The sequence below is a fragment of the Lobosporangium transversale genome, assembly GCF_002105155.1.
Source record: "Lobosporangium transversale strain NRRL 3116 chromosome Unknown BCR41scaffold_51, whole genome shotgun sequence".
Classification (NCBI taxonomy): Eukaryota; Fungi; Mortierellomycota; class Mortierellomycetes; order Mortierellales; family Mortierellaceae; genus Lobosporangium; species Lobosporangium transversale.
In genome coordinates this window covers 171,316-188,710 of record NW_019029029.1, presented here as the reverse complement: position 1 = coordinate 188,710, position 17,395 = coordinate 171,316, and the positions used below count along the sequence as shown (strand labels likewise).

Genomic DNA, 17,395 nt, shown 5'->3' with positions numbered 1-17,395 from the left:
TTTTTTTCTTTCCATTGCACTTTCTTGAGATGCTCATTTGTTGTCAATATACGTTGTATCGATACATATACAATGACGAAAGACATCAGAAAACACTATAGCCACTGAGTATTAGTTTGTTATATTTCGTCGACAACTGTTGACTGCATCTCCATCCCCCCAAACGATGACAATTTAATGCTGCAATATAAACTTTCCGCTAACATCTGTTGATATCATAGCCGCCAGAACTGACAAGTGATTTGTATACAACAATCTCATGTCCGTCACCATGCCATGAAAACAAGAGTATTGAGGTGTTTTGATAGAATTTAGACGAACAATGGACAGAAGCGACCACCTTATTCTTTTTCTCATACATATTTGGTGTTAGGACCCATTTTCAGGAAGTAATATGATGTAGAAATGAGAGCCCTTACCCAATTTATTTTAGTGACGGCTTTGAGTTACAAAAAAAAAAAAAAAAAGAATCGAAGAAAGAGAGTGTGAAAAGTGAATAATGAATAATGAATGAGCAAAAAAGAAGGAATGGAAAGGAATGTGTTTGGAAGAGGTTGAAACAAAAAAGACAAAAAAGAGGATACGACACTTCACAATCGAATTGTTCTTTTGGTTTGAGACATTTTTAAAAAAAAAAAAAAAAAAGAAAAACATTCTATTACACTTTCTCATATTGTCACAGATCTAAGGCGACTGTTCGGACTCCATATGATACTGTATAAACACCTGAACACTACCACATGTCATTGACTACTCTACGTCCCTTAAACAATATTCCTAGCATACATCTGAACTTTTGCAAGGGATGTGCCAATGTTTTGACAAACATGTAACATTTAATGGCTACATCACAGCCCTTGGATTGTGGAAGCGCTGAAAGTATGCGGAAAACGGGAACCATTTGTGTATTTACTAGCAACAAGCGTGGTTTCAAAAAAGGGTGCCTCCAAGGAACAAATCCTATATCCTTGATTGCTCAAAAGAGACAATCTTGTCTTTTCTGCACCCCAAAAGCTCGCCATAATCCTATTGAAGCATTATTTGCCTCATAGTTTGAGAATTAGCAGACTTTCAGTCAAGTTTTATTGTTTTGAACAACATAGTAAATCCTGTCCATTCGAAGTTGTCCCTCTGGATGGCAGCACCTATTCAGGGCTAATCAATTCCGCTAAATTATGGTGAAATCAAAGCAGATTTGGAAAACCAACAAGCATCGAACAGTCGCCTAAATGAATCTATCGGAGCAACTTCTTCAAAGCAGAATAGCATCTTAGTCAAAGCACAGCATGGCATTGCATAACATAATATGGATTTACATAGCCGAAAGTTGACTTTGGTGTCAACACATTTGTGTGCGACCAAAACATTTTTTTTTGGTCAAACCCCAAACGGGTGGTACAAATGCTCATTATTTATTTTTTCAATCAACATCCCCTTCCTGTCCTTGAACGAGTCATCTTCAACATTTAATATCCCTCCATTATTTCACTACAGATCTAAGGAGCTGCCCTAAGCTGCCTCTGAAGAAGGATGATTCTTCTCGTGTGCAATAGCCTTTGCCTGAGCAGCTTCACGCTTATCAATCGAGGTTGCAAGCACCTGCGAACGGAAGGAAAGGCCCTTGGTCCGCTCAATGATCTGTTGGTACACTGAGGTTGTGTTCGTGTTCATCAGGACAGTATTCTCCTGATAGTCGATCTTGGCATCAACACGAGTATCCCTGATCAGGTTCACGATCCACTTCTCACCGTCTTCTTTACTCATGTTCAGAGTCTGTGACAACTCAGCAATATCAATCTTCTGGTGGATACGGCAGTATGTCTCTGATACGAAGCAGCGAGCATTCTGGATAAACTCCTCTTGGATTGAAACCAAGAAGAAGTCACCCTCCAAAACCTTCTCACACTCGATCAACTTTTGTTTGGCAAGATCAAAATCAAAATTGATGTAGAGAGCCTCAACGAACTCTGTAACAGGGTCCCTATACTGATAAGATTCGTGCTCGATAACCTTGACAAGATCTTTAAGCAAGTTCTTGCGGCGTCTGTTGGTAATAACAGCAGCAGTAAGGTAGCGCAGAATCCATGGACATGAAGTCTGGATTGTGTTGATGTAAGCAGGCTGGAAAAACAAGTCCACGAGAGCATCGCCGCCCTTGGGGTGGTTGAAGAACACGAAGAGCGACCAATGGATAAACCAGGTGCGTTGCTCCAATTGGTGAAGAGGAGAGGGGAAGTGCTTTATACAAAAATGTAGTCCATTGGAAATAATAATAATAAATTATTAGGTTTCATTCTAACAGCAAGTACAGACCACTGGAAAGAACAACTCTGTACACCTATAAAGTCACATACAGTTTTGTCAATAGTTTCCTTTAATTCTTGGATAGCCTCGTATGCGACTTCCCAGTTTCCGACCAAGATCTCAGAAGCCAACTTGCCCCAAAGAGCGGACAGGTTGAGATTGTCATCAGTCGACTATGAAGAACAAAAGAATATGTATTTAGCTTTTTGTTTCAAGTCAAAGTTCAACGGCGTTTTTTTCCTGAAGAACCCTTACCAGGACACGATAGTGGTAAAGCATATCAGCAGCGCCACCATAGTTTCCGCAGCTGTACTGGAATTGACCTAGAGTATACAGTGTCTGAATCATCTCGGGCGTCATCTATTGAAAACAGAAGCAGAAATATTGTCCAACAATAATTAAGAGTGTGAGGCTTTTTCTCCTTTCATTGCTCCAAAATAATTTCCCAGGAATGCAATCTTGTTAACGGCCAACACGATACGTACACCGTAGTTATCCTTCAAAAATTGCAAGTTTTGGAGTTTGTCCTGACGAAGGGCTGCAATGACATCAGGGTTCTCGATCACATCCATGACCTTTTGAGCCTCGAACTGCGCATTCTGCAACTGCTCCAGAATATCCTCACGTCTCTTAATAAGATCGCCCCCTAAAAAAAATCCCCATAGTAGTCGCGTATAAAGATGGTATAGTCAGTACTCGATGTCATCTCTCATCTGGCTTTCAAAATCCCAGAAATGAAGAAAATACCGGTTATGCGAATCATTAAACATTTTTTGTTATTCTAAACAGTGAAAAACGAACCTGCTGGAATGACGCCAGCATCCTTCAAGTCATCGTCGAGCTTCTCAATGAAGTCAATCATGTTGGTCTTCTTGGCAAGCTCATAGCGAGCCTCGAGCAAGGTTACAGGGGTGTAAAGCTATTATGCGCATCACATGCAATACACAATAGGTAAGAATTCAATATCGAAAGGAGTGATCAAAGCTCAATTATCTGTCCTGCCACGTTGAATCAATCTCGAGTTTTGAAATCATTGATTAGATGCGCCTCAAATATGCAATAGTATGTCAGTTTATGTAGTTGCTGCGTATGGTATGCGGACATAACGCTTGAATCAGGTTCTTGTTGGTTCCTTGATGCATCTTTACCCATAATAGATAATGGAATAGATTTAAAGTACCTCTTCAATCAGGAGGAACTCGAGTAAGGGGAAGACGAGATGGAGATCCAGGAATGGGATCATCCTCGATGTAAGATCGTAAGTCATAGTGAATGACAGCCGTTGATACAGACGAGCTAGTGGTGAGCAACCAAGGAAGGCGCGGTCAAAGAGAAAGAGCAGGGGTTGGACCTGACAAGAGCAGCAGTGAATGTGTTGATGCCTGCCTTTTTTTTTTTTTTTGACGCACTTCGTGCTACATTAGGATAGCGCTTGTTTATTTTTTATTTCGTCTGCAGTACACACGATTAATAGGCCTACCAGATCAAGCCAATGATGTCTCTTGCTTAAAAATCAGATAGCCTACTAAGATAACATCTAGCATTAGCATAGCCAAAAAGAATATCTGCCCAGCATACTGAATTGGTTAATAAATTGCCCAGCAAAATGTGCTGTGGGCTTCTGCTTTCATATTAGAGATTTCTCAAATTCCTTGACTATGGTAAGGTTCATATATTTAAACTGATCACAAATAACCCTCATGGCCTTTCATATTGACTTTTCTTGCCATAAGTTGCTCAGTGCCAATAAATACGAACTATATGAAGAATGCTATTTTTGCTGCCTCTACTACTTGACCAGAAAAGTTCTAGAGAAACCAACAAAAAGAAGTAAGCTAGCAAAACAAACGGCAAATTCATACTTATCAATGAGAAATGTGAATGAAGCCCCATTTAAACAAATGACTACCGCTAAAGATAATAATAGTACGAAGCATAGATGGCTGAGGCAATGACGATTAGAAACACATATTGAAGTTAATGCAATATATCTACGGCTCTTTTCATGAGATGCGGATGACTGATCACATAAAGTTTTAGCTTTATACTATCTTTCCAAGGTCGATAGGCCCCTGTGGTGTCATGATGCACAGTTCTACAATCAGCTTTTTGCCTTGGAATCACCGAAAGCCACCTGAGCGGGACTGCCGAAATAAGTGTTTGTTTTTATTATCGCTTGAAATGAAAACAGAGCTACCGTTGTACATACACTCAGACGACGGCGGTCTCTTGTTAATGACCATTCTTTTGCATTCCTTTTTCTCAAAAAAGAAGCGCTGACCACATCGCCAACGCCCTCTTCTAATTCGATGGCTCACTTGGCGACTGTAATAAACAGAAAAGCTATCCAGTATAGCAGCACACTTGGCTTGCCCAGACTAGTCTGTCACTGGAGGCCAAATAGTTTGAGCCACATTCCAGTTCGAGCCTACTCTCGCAAGTAAGTCAAGGAAAAAAAATAATCGTGCCAGTCCCAAAGCATATCACAAAGCATAAAAGATTATTAACATTAGTGGCGATCGCCGGATTGCTTTTCTCCACCATTATATTTCTTTCATTTCTGGCAGGACAAAAACCAGGCTCTCAATCGAAACGTCGCAGCTCGAACGAGAGATCCAACAATTGGAACGGGCTATTGTTGATCAGGAACGCAAAGTGGCAGCTCAAAAAGCATACGAAGAATCTATCCTTAAAGCTAAAGAGAGATCAGAGTCTGCGAAACTTGTATATCAGAACGTAACATCACCTCTCACAGCTTCTACGTCGTCGCCAACTAAGCGCATTCCAGGAAATGTTTATACTCAACCATACCTTCTGGACAGAATCCTAGAAGATCTGAAACTTGTATTTATTGATTCTCAAGGCTCAAACGAGGAAACAATCAAGCGATTCCAGGATATCTTGCCTTCAGCTGAGGATACTCATGCGGCGGCATTGCCAAGTTCAACAATAGAGAAGCCATCAGAGGACATAAATAAGGGACCAGCATCAGATTCCTTGGCAACTATGGTCAAGGATGCGAATCCTTTAGCAGCCGAGCGTATCCAAAAGTTGACCATCGAGCATTGGAACACGCTAATATATGTGAACGCTTTGGAGGGTAATTACAAGAATGCAGAGAAAGTCGTACAACTCATGGATGAAGTCGGGGTTCAACCTGACATGACTTCCTTCAATCATCTCATGCAGGCATATGCAAAGTCTGATCAGCTGAAAAAGGCCCATAACACTATTGAGCTTATGTTGAAAAGTAAGTCCTATGAAGGATGGTTTTTTATGTTTCCATTGATCTTAGAACCGTACTTACTTTTAGCACTTCACTTTATCTTTATTACAGATGGGCTTACGCCTTCAACCTCAGCATACAGCTCGCTGATGGAGATTCATGCGCGAAGGAGAGATGTCGCCAGTGCTTTTAAGGTATTCGAAGCTCTCAAACAACACCATAACCCTGATGTTGATGTATTCACCAACCTGATCAAGGGATGTTTACGAGCAGGGGAATACGACCTTGGTTGGAAAGTATTTGAACAGATGCAACGGAGCGGCGCAACGCCTGACGAAAGCACCTATAACCTTATGATACATGCTTGCGCAAAGACGGACCAGGTGGAGAAAGCACTTGATATTTTCAAAACTTATCCAAGTCGGGGCTTGCATCCCACAGAAGCTACATTCAGCAGCTTGATTTATGCCTGTGCAATGCGACCACAATATTTTGCAACCGCGTTTGCACTACTGAATGAGATGCAGACCATTTACGGATTCGAGCCGGATATTATGACATACAATACATTGTTGTTTGCTTGCTCCAAACGACAAGAACTACTGACTGCTCGTAGAATTTTTCAGAAGATCGTGCAACTAGATAGTGAAGGCACTTTGAAACTAGATCCCATCACAGTAACGAACTTTTTATGGTGCGTGACCTATTGGAAGACTAAAGACCAGCATATTCGGAATATGAAACAACGTTCGAGATACCCGGCACAGGCCCAGATTGAGTCCTCATCATCATTGGGAGCCAAAACAACAGAGTTAAAGGAAACGTTAAGCTCGATTGCTGAACCCCCTAAAGCAGGAACTACAGAGCTTAGTATAATCCCTAGCTACTTTATGTTGCCAGAGAGGCCTCCAAAGGACGAGCATGAAGCATTGGCTGAGGGCGAATTGGTTTTCTCTTGGTTTATCTCACGCTGTGCGGAACAATTCCCTGCCTCCGGAACCTCAGAACTTCAACCTAGTAAAGGCCTGGAATCAGAGCAAATAGAGGATTCGCAGATTGAAGATGTTGCCATTATAGATAACGAGGAATCTTTAAGCCTGTCTCTTCCACATCTAGCATACAGATCACCCATCCGGACTCGACTCTTGAACGCCTATCTTGCCATGTATGTCCGCCATCTTGACATGGAAAAATCAACAGAGATCTATAGGGGTTACTTCAGTCATTTCCATCAGAAGCGCGACAGTTGGTCGTACGCGATTATGCTAGAAGGATGCTATGACTGGAAGAATGTTGAGCTTGCGACTGAGGTCTTTCGGGATTGGAGATCATGGCGAAAGAGTACAGGCAAATTAACCGAAAAGTCGACTCGTCGGCCGGACTATCAGTGTTACAACCGCATGATCAATCTTTTGGCTAGGATGAATTATCTAGACGAATCAATTGCACTATTAGAAGAGCTTTCCATCGCCGCTACTCCACCAAATACCCGATTACGCTCAGAGATCGAGTGCACGGCTACAGCAAGACCATCCAATACATCAGCATTTGATATTTTATCATCATCATCAGCATCACCAGCATCAGCATCAACATATGCATCACAAGAATCATCATCATCTACATCAGTAATATTATCACATAACAACGAGATCCCGTCTTCACTGTCATTTTTGGACCCCATCCACCAAGAATCTGTTCTACCAATTTATCCACAACTCAAAGATTTTCCTATTGTCTACACCAAAACCTGGGAGCTCGAGAATGAAGGAGCTCGTAAGCTTTTATTGCGGTTATGCCATGGAAAGATCGACAGCCGGTCTGGTGTCACTCCATCACTCTCTGTAAATGATGCGAACAGTGGACAGAGCCAAGATATTCACAGCAACAGCAACAATGATGATTCAATATTGTTGAAATATCTGGATAAGCGACCAACAAGACATCAGAAAGCCCTCCGCAATACTGCTATCAAGTGGAAGGGTGAGCACCCACAGGAGAAGGGCTTTCAAATCGGATATCGTCGCATACGTGAACTGGATCAAAACCCATCAAAGCGTGGTCAAGATCGTCGTTGATGAAGATCGGATAGAAATAGTAATATAGATTATTGTTTGTGCAATTGTTTAAATAGACCACATACATTTTTTTTTTAAAGAAAAAAGTAATGCAAAGTGAAACATTGCTTCGTTATATTAAAGTATTTTTTTATGAAATCCATGCCTCCTTGGGCGGCATGACGACACAGCTGTCCTCATCTAAGAGACCCTGCCCAATCAAATACTGTCGCATATGTTCAAACAACTCCATCTGCTCTTGTCCTTGCAGGTTATTAATCGCACTCTGCAACACTACCCCCACAGAGAGTGCTGTCGTCTTGATGAAACTCTGATAGTACATATATGAAAACAACCCCATCAAGAATTGACAATCCATTCTATCTGTGATGCCTCCATGACCAGGGATCGATTGACCGAAATCCTTGATCTTGAAAGCACGCTTGAAACCAGAGGCAAAGAATCCTCCAAAAGGTGCAATCAGTGATGCGAAACATGCCATGACAATGGTGTGCAATTGAAGGGGTGCAATCATTACATAGTTGCTGCGCATTCCTAGATGACGGACCAGAGCCACCATCCATGGCTTGAGGTAATGTTTTACAGGAATGAAAACTGGGTTGGGCTCACAAGTAAGTCCACTGAACGCTGTAGAACGCAGATCTTTGACAGGACAGATCATGTATGGGTATCTTAAGAACAAGGTGGAAAACTAGAAGAGACATTGAACAAAAAAAAAAAAAAAAAGAAAGAAAGAAAAAATCAATTCATAAATCTTTCCAATCTTCTCGTAACTGTTTTTTTTTTTTTTATTTTTTTTTTTTAATGCAATTTTCAGTGATCACAGTACTTACCAGTATGCCGAAGACAATAGTCATGATCCAACCACCAACGAAACCCTCGACAGTCTTCTTGGGCGAAAGCTTGATCAATGGGGTTTTACCAAAAAAAAATCCAAAGATGTATGCCCAAATGTCGTTGGCAATAACCAACGAAACTGGAAGGAAAAACCAGATCAAACCCTCAAAGATGTTGTTGATGATAAAGTGGCTCTGACAGACGACCAATAACAATGTCATGTGTGTCCATGCAAACTGTGAGAACTGGAAGCGGTAGTGACCCTTCTTCAGGTTGGCAACAAAGAATACGAAACCTATCAAGTAGAAAGCAGCACAGTAACGTTAGGTCCCCTTTTTCTTTCTTCTTTTCCTTCACTGATATTCTGTATAGAAACAGCAGACACAACTTGTTAAGCCGTGGATCATGAAGTGACTTACCGATAACATAGAGTGTAAAGGAAATGAAGCGGTGATGAGTAGCAAAAGGAAGTAAGAATGCGTCGACAAAGACAACATGTTGAAAATAATGAATCAAACTCTCGCCATAGAAAAAATAGTTTGTGCTGAAGAGGAAGTACCTATTATGACCATGCAAATTCACAAAAGAAAGGTTTAGCCATTTTGCTTAAAGCGTTAAATTACACATTAAATTGTAGGGGAAAATCGATGTGTCTCATTTTGACATACCAGTTCATCGTTCGAAACCAGGGAAGCTTTTTCTCTCTACTCGGTACGTTGGCAAGATAAATGACTTCCTTGTAAACAAGTCCTTGGACCAACACAACTAGAAGAATCACGAAGGCAGGCCCTGCTGCAACGCATGCAAAGAAACCTCCGATCATAATCAATGTCCATAGCGTGCGGACTGACCAGTTGGCCCATTTGGCCTTTGCTGATTGATCTGCTAACAACACTACAGGCTAAAGTATCATATTAACAAATAGTGTTGTGATACCATGCTCTCACATTTCATGTGCTCTGTGTGCCAACAACATTTCGTCCCCCCTCTTCTTGTGCCCTTTACAAAATGACAATATTATGCGTGTTCAGCAGAAGAAGAGGAAATCTTTCATTTTCTACTGTTACGCCCATTCATGTACTCAGCTGTCTCCACAAGACCAAACAGATAAATAAACAAGCACAAGGTAAGGGGGAGGGATCCGCGCTCAATGTTTGTGGGGGATCTCAAGTCCGACAATTAGATCTTTCAATAATGTTGAGCTACATACCTCTGCTTGATGGTGACGGTGATTTTGACTAGGACTCCGGCTTCGAGGCGATGTAACTTCAGCTGCTGATTGGGTCAACACAGACTGCCCTGTATGAAGAGGAAACTGTTCATCCTGAGACTTCAGGCAAAACCTCTTTTGAGTTGGGGACTCTGGTAAGACAGTTTGTTGTTGCTGTTGCTCTTGTTGCTGTTGTAGTTGTTTCTTTTGCTGCTGCTTTTTTTTTCGTGAAACAGTCGATACATTGCTTGATGTGCTCGGCTGCCGCCTCAGCTTGAGAATATTCCTGTCGATCCCTTCTTTTCTTTCTACTTCGTCCTCGTCCTCCTCCTCTTCTTCTATGAAGTCCTCTTCTTCAGATTCTTCATCTTCAGTAGTATGAACGCTGTTACTGCTTTCACTACTGCTGCTGCTGTAATCTAACTCACTGTCATCATTGCTCTCAGTTTCACTATTGCTCTCATCCTCCTCCTCTTTGCTGTTGTTGTATTTGTTGCGATCAAGTCGAAGGTTGTCGAATAGATTGTGGCTCAAATATGACAACGCAGATGGGGCCAAGACGTTTGCTCTGTTTACTGATGCTGACTGTGCAGAAGATGGCAATTGAGGTTTCGACAGCAGTTTCTGTTCTTTTACCGATTGTTTGGTTTCTGCGATGGTTTCCATGGGTGCGAACTGTTTATTCTCAATCACACTTTCAAATTTCTTGGCCGCGAGCTGTACGACATCCTTGACGTCGTTCAGAGCATCCATGGCCTTGTCTTTGATATTTTCGAGGTGTTTAGTCCCAGAATCCTGTCCAGTAGGACTGAGAGTTTTGAGGGGACTGACTGGTGTTGAACGCTTGTTATGTTTAGGCGATGTTGAAGGAGCAATAGGTCGCTCCGAGGTTATTGATTTAGGTGCGTCAATCGTTGCAGCCTGCAAGGCAGCAGCGGCATCAGACAGATTAGTCTTGATAGTGCCAGGAGGGTTGCCATTGCTGTTGGTGCTGTTGGTATTTTTTCTTTTTGGTGATTTCGATTTGGTCATGATATTGTCAACGTAAAGTATAATTCGGAGGAATGCTCAAGTGAACGGACCAAGTACAGCCAATAATGTATGAAGACGTTGGCTAAAAATGAAATGTATGAAATATGGAATCCAATTCAAAATGTTAAGACAATGACCAGAATGAAATGAAAGAATCAGGTCAGCTGGTTAGTTGAAAGAAGGGAAAAGGCAGACAGATAGAGTAATGAAAGGTAGAAAAAGACAAAGAAAGAAGAAAGGAGAAAAAATAGTGTAGCACGGGCAAGATCCAACAGAAGCTCATTCATGTACCCTCTACACGTGATGGCGATGGTGAGAATGATGGGATGAATCCTTTCCCGGATAAAATACTCTTTGAGATCCAAAGAAATGAATGAGCCCTGTCGTCACTATTGCAAATATGCAAAATATAGCTTGATCTGGTGTAATTGTCCAGATGATTGATGATTGACCTTCTATTGTGTGTGCGCAGGCGAAATAAACAAACAAAGCGACAACTGTAAACATGCATCAAGCATTGAATACAGATATTTATACAGTACATATTTCAATGTTTACTTTTGGATGTGTTTTGTACCTTCCACAAATCTTTCTTCTATCGCCGCTCCCCATATGCTTAGAAATGCTGCTCAGTTGGTGGTGAGCGAGAATGAAACCAAACGCCATAATGCAAAACAACTTCCATGAAACTGGCATGAAACAATCACGCTCGTTTCTATCCAGAAAATAATGAACATGTTAAAGTGACTGAAGTAACATTTCTTTTTTTTTTTTTTTTTTTTTTTTTTTTAATCACACTAAAGCAGTTGTGCCTAGCTTTTATTATGTCTCCTCTCTCTTCGTATCCACCTTAACATATACCCGCAAGTTCCTATAAAACTCTACAACTTTAGAATGAACCATGACTTTTTTAGGGTCAAAATTAAGAACCTGCAGTCCATCCAAAGACGTGGCTCGCGACAATGCCACATACGCTTGTCCTTTCTCAAAGACCCGCCCCAGGTCTACTCGGACCTTTGGTAGTGTTTGTCCTTGGCTTTTATGAATACTTAACGACCAAGCAAGTCCAAGTGGGATCTGAACACGTGCCCCTTGGAGATCTCCATTGGGCAGTTCAATCTTCCACTCTTCTCTTCCGACTACCATCTCTCTTGTGGCGCCGCTTTCGAGTGTAAACCGGACCAGTGGTAACTCCTCGCCAGGTGTATTAAGCGATCCTCTGCGCAGACCATCCGATCCAACTTGATTCTCATTATCTGCTGGTTTCGTAACAAATCCAACCAGAATACCAATACTACCGTTAACAAGACCACTAGCACCTCCTGATTGATTTCTCAACAACATCACCTGTGCATTCACTTTCAGATGCAGTGTTGTAGGTGCTAGACAATTTTGTTCCATCTTTTCCTTCATGGGACCACGATCCTTGGCAAGGAAAACAACAGTTTTTCCAGAGAGATTGTTCAACATGCGATTGTTAGCTTCCTCCACCTGATTGCGCAATGGAAACCTATGACGTACAAATATTGAAAGAGTGTCGATTTAGGAATGTTACTTCAGTTTTTTGTTATAATACACACATATATATATAAAGAGAGAAAGGCTCGACAACATTGGTATTACAATTCAGTCGGTCGAAGACCATCTTTTGTTTGAAGTTCACGTGCCAGACTTCGGAAACGCTGCAACGTCCCTGGAGACATCTGCCCCAATCGCATCTCATTCAGCATATCAGCAAACGCCTGATCCTTTTGTCGAAACACTTGCCGTAACTGAATTGTCTCCGTAATCGATCGTGACCATGACTCGCCTTCAAAACAAAATTTAGCATTCCCTCCTTTACTTACTGGTGGAAGTTGGAAGAAATCACCTGTCAGGACTACCTGGATTCCGCCCCACGGGGATTCATTCCTTCGGATGAATCTCGCCAGAGCTTCCAGCTTATCCATAAAGTCTGCATCGATCATTGATACTTCATCAATGATCAAAACTTTAGTATCCTGCCATCGTCGAACAATCGTATTATTTTTTCGCACCTTGGCTTGCAACGATGGTAATGTGTCTTGGCCCAGCCCAACTCCAGCAAACGAATGTAACGTACACCCCCCAATATTACAAGCTGCTATCCCGGTTGAGGCAGTTACAGCAACAGAATCATTGGCAGACTCCCAATAATCTCTTCCGCTCTTGCTATTGTTATATTTACTCCGAAGCCGGTATATCAGTTCACGCAAGAGTACTGATTTCCCCGTTCCTGCAGATCCAGTAAAGAAGACATTCTTATTATAGGTTATGATTTGCTGGAGTACATACTGCTGTTCATCCGAAAGAAGCATCCCATCTTTAGTTCGGCTGAATGAAGAGGTATCTTGACTATTTGGCATGACTTCATAAGAAGACGCAGACAAGGGTGATGATGCCGGTGAAGAGGATCTGGACCTCGCAGACGCACTCAAAGCCTTGGAGTTGAGATGAAAACCAGGTCGTATCGATGGCGTTGTCTGATATCCTGATATGGATGGCGGAAGCACACGTTTCTTGTTACCGCCCTTGCTGAGAGCCGTGAAGTCACCAGATCGATTCTGACTATAGTCCTGGGTCTTGACTTGACTACTGCTATAGCCAGTACCTTGTTGGCTTTGCTGCTGTTGCTGTGAAGAAGATGTTTGTGGCAACGATTGTAGAAGCTTCTGTGTATAATGTGTGTCTCTATTTAAGCTGATCTGAGACAAAGGTGGTAGTATTTCTGGTTCCTGGCTTCCTAGAAAACCCTGCATCTTATTATCCAAAAAACTAGATGCAGAGGTAAAACCATCATCTGAGACTTGCGAACCTGATGAAGTCAAGCTTGGTCGACTGTATGTCCGTCCACTCCCCATACTTTGTCCTCTAGCATTCAAAAGGTTTGCTGTTCGTGGGAGTGGCCGAGTTCCTCTCGGTGTAGTCATTTGTTCCAGAAGCGACATTTTTGATACTGATCCCGGCCCAGGAAATGATCCAACTATTTTGTGAGATGATACTGATGATGATGACTTTAAACTTTGACGTACTTCTTCTTCCGAATCACAATCCAGCTCTACCAGCTTCATGCCTGATCCATGGCTTAACATTTGTCTATCTAGCTCTGTCGCTGCCTTCCGTTTCCGTGACTCGCTCATAATCTGTGAAGCATCTTCAGAGACATTTACCAATCCTCCTACTGAAGAGCGAGATGAACTCTTATCGGTCCAGGAATCTGATTGGATACACTCTGATATGTATTCATAATTTTCTCCACTCACTAGAAGAGCCATTAGTGGTTTTAATATTAGCACTGGATACTTTTTTTTTCTTGGTGAAGGATTTCGCGTCAACGCTCACCTGTAGTAGTCTCATATCCACACGTTGTTTTGGATAAAGGTATAGACGGGGTCAGTCCTCGAACTGACAATGAATCCGAACTACCATTAGTTAACGCCTGGCTGTTTTTACTGCTTAAATCTTTATTGTCACTAATTTGTGGCGTCTTTGACAAGTTGGAGAATGAAGTCAGTGAAGGGGTAGTGTTTTTGTTTACGGCAGGCCTGTTAAGATTATCTTGTTTCGACTTGAGGATCGCAACATGAGGCTCCAAACATGGTGCTTCCACGGTGAACAGTGTCTGTGGTGATGCTGCCGCTGCTGTTGTTTTTTTTGCTGGTGAAAGGGAGAAGCACAATTTAGTCTGTTTTAGCTCCTTAGTTTTCTTCTTGGGGAGCATGGTAGGAGCAAGAGTATATTTCCTTTACAAATAAGAGGTAAAATCGCAGTCAATGAGTATGAGAACAAGAAAGCGATTGATTGATGAATGTCAAGAGGAAGTAGAATGAGAAGTAGAAGAAAAAAAAAAAAAAACCAAAGTCAAAAAAAAGTAAATAAAAAAAGGAATAACGCGTCAAATTTCTCTGCAACAAAATAACTTTAATAACTTTTTTTATCTATCCAATATTTTATCGTAATTTGCTCACTGCTCGTCAGATCGAATACTCGATCCATCTGCCCCAGCTGCTGCAGATCTGACTGTCTCGATATCTAGGAGACCACTGTGTACCTTCATCAGCACAAAAAACTCCAAACTGTTCTTGCCCTTGCCTCCCATTAAAGCAGGAAGACCTATCAAGTTTGTATTTGAGAGACCCAACAAGTATTTGAAACGGCTTTGGGCCTCATCCAAATGTCCCTGGTGAATCCAAATCTTGGCTCTGTAATAATGTGCAAAATAATATGTGTATGTATCATCCTTGATCAAAGGAGCATATCGGAAAACTGTCTTGAAGGACTCCAATGCCAGTTTACACATTTCGTTGTTGAAAGCCTGCTCCGGGAAGAACGCAATGTGGTATGCTACCAAGCCTTGAAGGAAAAATGCTAGACAGTAATCATCGTAAAAATTTTCATAATTGTCCACTTTGCTGTCACGGATAATCGCATTCTTGTTGGAAAACATGCCGCCGAGATATCCACCCGAGAAGGCTTCGATGGTTTGGTCCTTTGCAGCTAAAGGTTGGTCCTCGCGATCTTTCATCTTTTGGGGTAGGAGAGCCTGTAAACGACGGACTTCGGACGAGATGTTCATAAGAGCCTTCTGGAGCACCTTGGGGGGCATCATGTCGAAAGTGTTCCACAATAACATGAAATCATAACTGGGTAGTAGCAAATGACCCTCTTTAATGAAACGCTTGGATTTGCGAGCACAGAACGTTTCAAAAAACAAGTTCATTCCTGCTACTTTTTGCATACCATCTTCCACTTTCCCCATCAGAGTATTAATCTTTTTCTCCTCTGAAGAGTCGCCACGCTCATAGCCTGTAATTGCAGTCAGATATCGGAAGCAGCATTTAGACCAGCGACTCTCCTTTAAAAGTTGACGGCTGTTCTTGCAAGCTGTCTCATGCTCCCCTTGCATCATGGCACACATCAGCTCTTCAAAGACAAAGATGTGACCCAAGTTGTGCCACCGAGGCTCCTCAACCTGAACAGATCTGTATGTGGCCACAGCCTCATCTAGCTTTGAAGTAACTTGGAGGTGGCGTCCCTTGAAGAACAAAAAGAAACATGACTCAGGATAGAGTTCCAAATTGTAGTCGTTGATCATTTGTGCGTAACCCAGATCAATATGATTCATGGGGATGAAAGACGAAATAATGACTTGAAAAATAATAGGCACCATGTCACAGAACTGTCGTCGGACACCGTCGTTAGCAGAAGATGCCAGTCGTTCAGCATGCTCTGCAGGAGTCTCTGGTGGAGCCATAGGATCCCAATCACCGCAGGCTCCTAACATTGCCATGCCCCAATCACGGTCGGAAGGAAACCCGATAAATTGTAGCATTTTGATAATGATATCAGGCAAAAATGAAATGATGATATTATAGAGCGAATATGAGAGCGTGACGCCTGAGACAAGATGTTCATCAATTTGATGATGATCAATGTTTTTGCCTGCTCGGAGCTCGGACTCGACACTATCCATGAAAGACTTGAGGCCCTGGATAATTGTGAAGGCGTGGCGTAGATTGATACACTCTTCAAAAATCATCCAAAAGTCAATATGATATAGGACACTCAACAACGAACGCAAAATCGTTGATTCAGCATAAATCAGCTCCTATATTGAATAAGTGGGATCAAAAGAGCATTAGCAAATGTACACATAGCAACACAGGGAGAAGGGAAGAAAGTATATAAAGCTCAAGTCACATACAGCGTGCTTCTGCACTCGGTTCATGCCCCTGAAGGACCCGGCGCCAATACTACCCACGACGAAAGACCCTACAGCTTTGACCGAACCCAGGCCGACGATGGAGGGTTTGCGCTGTTTATCTGCAGTCTTGATGGCTGATTCAAAAGCTTTCATGCCCAATTCGATTTCTTCAGGGTCAAATGTGACCAATGCTCGCAGTCCTTGGATGAGGCCCTTCGCCAACTCATAGTACATAGATTTTGGCGCTTTATCCTTCTTTGAGCCCTTCTTGCTGCCTGCAGTTGATGGTGCAGAGCCGGCCTTTGTGGCGTCATCAGTAGTAGAAGGTGCAGAGGATGAGCTGATGGTTGATGCGTCGCTATTGTTGTTCCTGGAGTTAACTGGGTCCTGTAATTTCAAGTCCTTTAGCGCCTCAGCAGCTTTCTGTGCGGCTGCGGCTCCCTTGTAATCACCAGGGTTCGCACGATATTCTGATATAGGAACAGGACCTCTAGCCAAGATAGCCTCACATTCTGCCATTTGATTGTTTAAGAAGAGATCGAGACCTTGACGAAGGATTATGAGGTCCTGGTTCATTTGTTGCTCTTCAATTGATTCGGCAATTGAGTTTACATTCCATCGGACTAAATGACGGTAGTGTGGCACTGGCTTCTTGAGCTTTGGTGGCGGTTGGCGACGTCGAGAGGCATTAAAAGCGGGAAATCCTTGGCTCCGGTTGAACCCCTCTTGGCTATCGGTTTTGGCGCTTGGTGGCATACGAGGATACTATGATAATTCCAAAATAAGGGTACCCTGTAAACTAATGAATGTCGATTTAAAGTAAATACAATGGGGGGAATATTAGATCGACTAGTTAGAGAAAAAAGGGGGAAGAAGGAAGGAAAAAAAGAAAGAAAGAAGTTGGAGAGAAATAAAGAAATGGGATAATTTTTGTATTCGGCTCACAAAAAGGACGTGGAGGAGATAGTGGAGAAGGTAGTGGAGAA

General features: G+C 42.2%; 5 protein-coding genes across 5 annotated transcripts; 1 reads left to right on the top strand and 4 right to left on the bottom strand.

Moving 5' to 3' along the window:
• Positions 1-141: 141 nt before the first annotated feature.
• Positions 142-458, bottom strand: BCR41DRAFT_188150 (hypothetical protein). The gene has a single exon (XM_022019800.1). It carries the CDS (start codon positions 355-357, stop codon positions 175-177), a length of 183 nt encoding a protein of 60 aa, XP_021877024.1. The 5' UTR covers positions 358-458; the 3' UTR covers positions 142-174.
• An 861-nt stretch (positions 459-1,319) lies between these two features.
• On the bottom strand, positions 1,320-3,700 carry BCR41DRAFT_361907 (eIF3 subunit 6 N terminal domain-domain-containing protein). The gene is made up of 6 exons (XM_022025631.1): positions 3,485-3,700; positions 3,106-3,223; positions 2,790-2,950; positions 2,560-2,664; positions 2,355-2,477; positions 1,320-2,238 (listed from the first exon to the last, which is right to left on the bottom strand). The coding sequence occupies exons 1-6, from the start codon at positions 3,569-3,571 to the stop codon at positions 1,510-1,512; spliced, it is 1,323 nt and encodes a 440-aa protein (XP_021877023.1). The 5' UTR covers positions 3,572-3,700; the 3' UTR covers positions 1,320-1,509.
• An 814-nt stretch (positions 3,701-4,514) lies between these two features.
• Positions 4,515-7,707, top strand: BCR41DRAFT_425561 (hypothetical protein). The gene is made up of 3 exons (XM_022030601.1): positions 4,515-4,744; positions 4,872-5,554; positions 5,642-7,707. The coding sequence occupies exons 1-3, from the start codon at positions 4,614-4,616 to the stop codon at positions 7,606-7,608; spliced, it is 2,781 nt and encodes a 926-aa protein (XP_021877022.1). The 5' UTR covers positions 4,515-4,613; the 3' UTR covers positions 7,609-7,707.
• Position 7,708: 1 nt separating this feature from the next.
• BCR41DRAFT_341477 (cytidylyltransferase family-domain-containing protein) lies at positions 7,709-10,915 on the bottom strand. Its single transcript, XM_022022245.1, has 5 exons — positions 9,656-10,915; positions 9,114-9,346; positions 8,865-9,004; positions 8,442-8,740; positions 7,709-8,299 (listed from the first exon to the last, which is right to left on the bottom strand). Exons 1-5 carry the CDS (start codon positions 10,685-10,687, stop codon positions 7,739-7,741), a joined length of 2,265 nt encoding a protein of 754 aa, XP_021877021.1. The 5' UTR covers positions 10,688-10,915; the 3' UTR covers positions 7,709-7,738.
• Positions 10,916-14,668: 3,753 nt separating this feature from the next.
• Positions 14,669-17,239, bottom strand: BCR41DRAFT_327729 (hypothetical protein; the record flags this gene model as incomplete). The annotated part of the gene is made up of 4 exons (XM_022021668.1): positions 16,893-17,239; positions 16,410-16,661; positions 15,264-16,313; positions 14,669-15,137 (listed from the first exon to the last, which is right to left on the bottom strand). Exons 1-4 carry the CDS (start codon positions 17,163-17,165, stop codon positions 14,670-14,672), a joined length of 2,043 nt encoding a protein of 680 aa, XP_021877020.1. The 5' UTR covers positions 17,166-17,239.
• Positions 17,240-17,395: the final 156 nt, after the last annotated feature.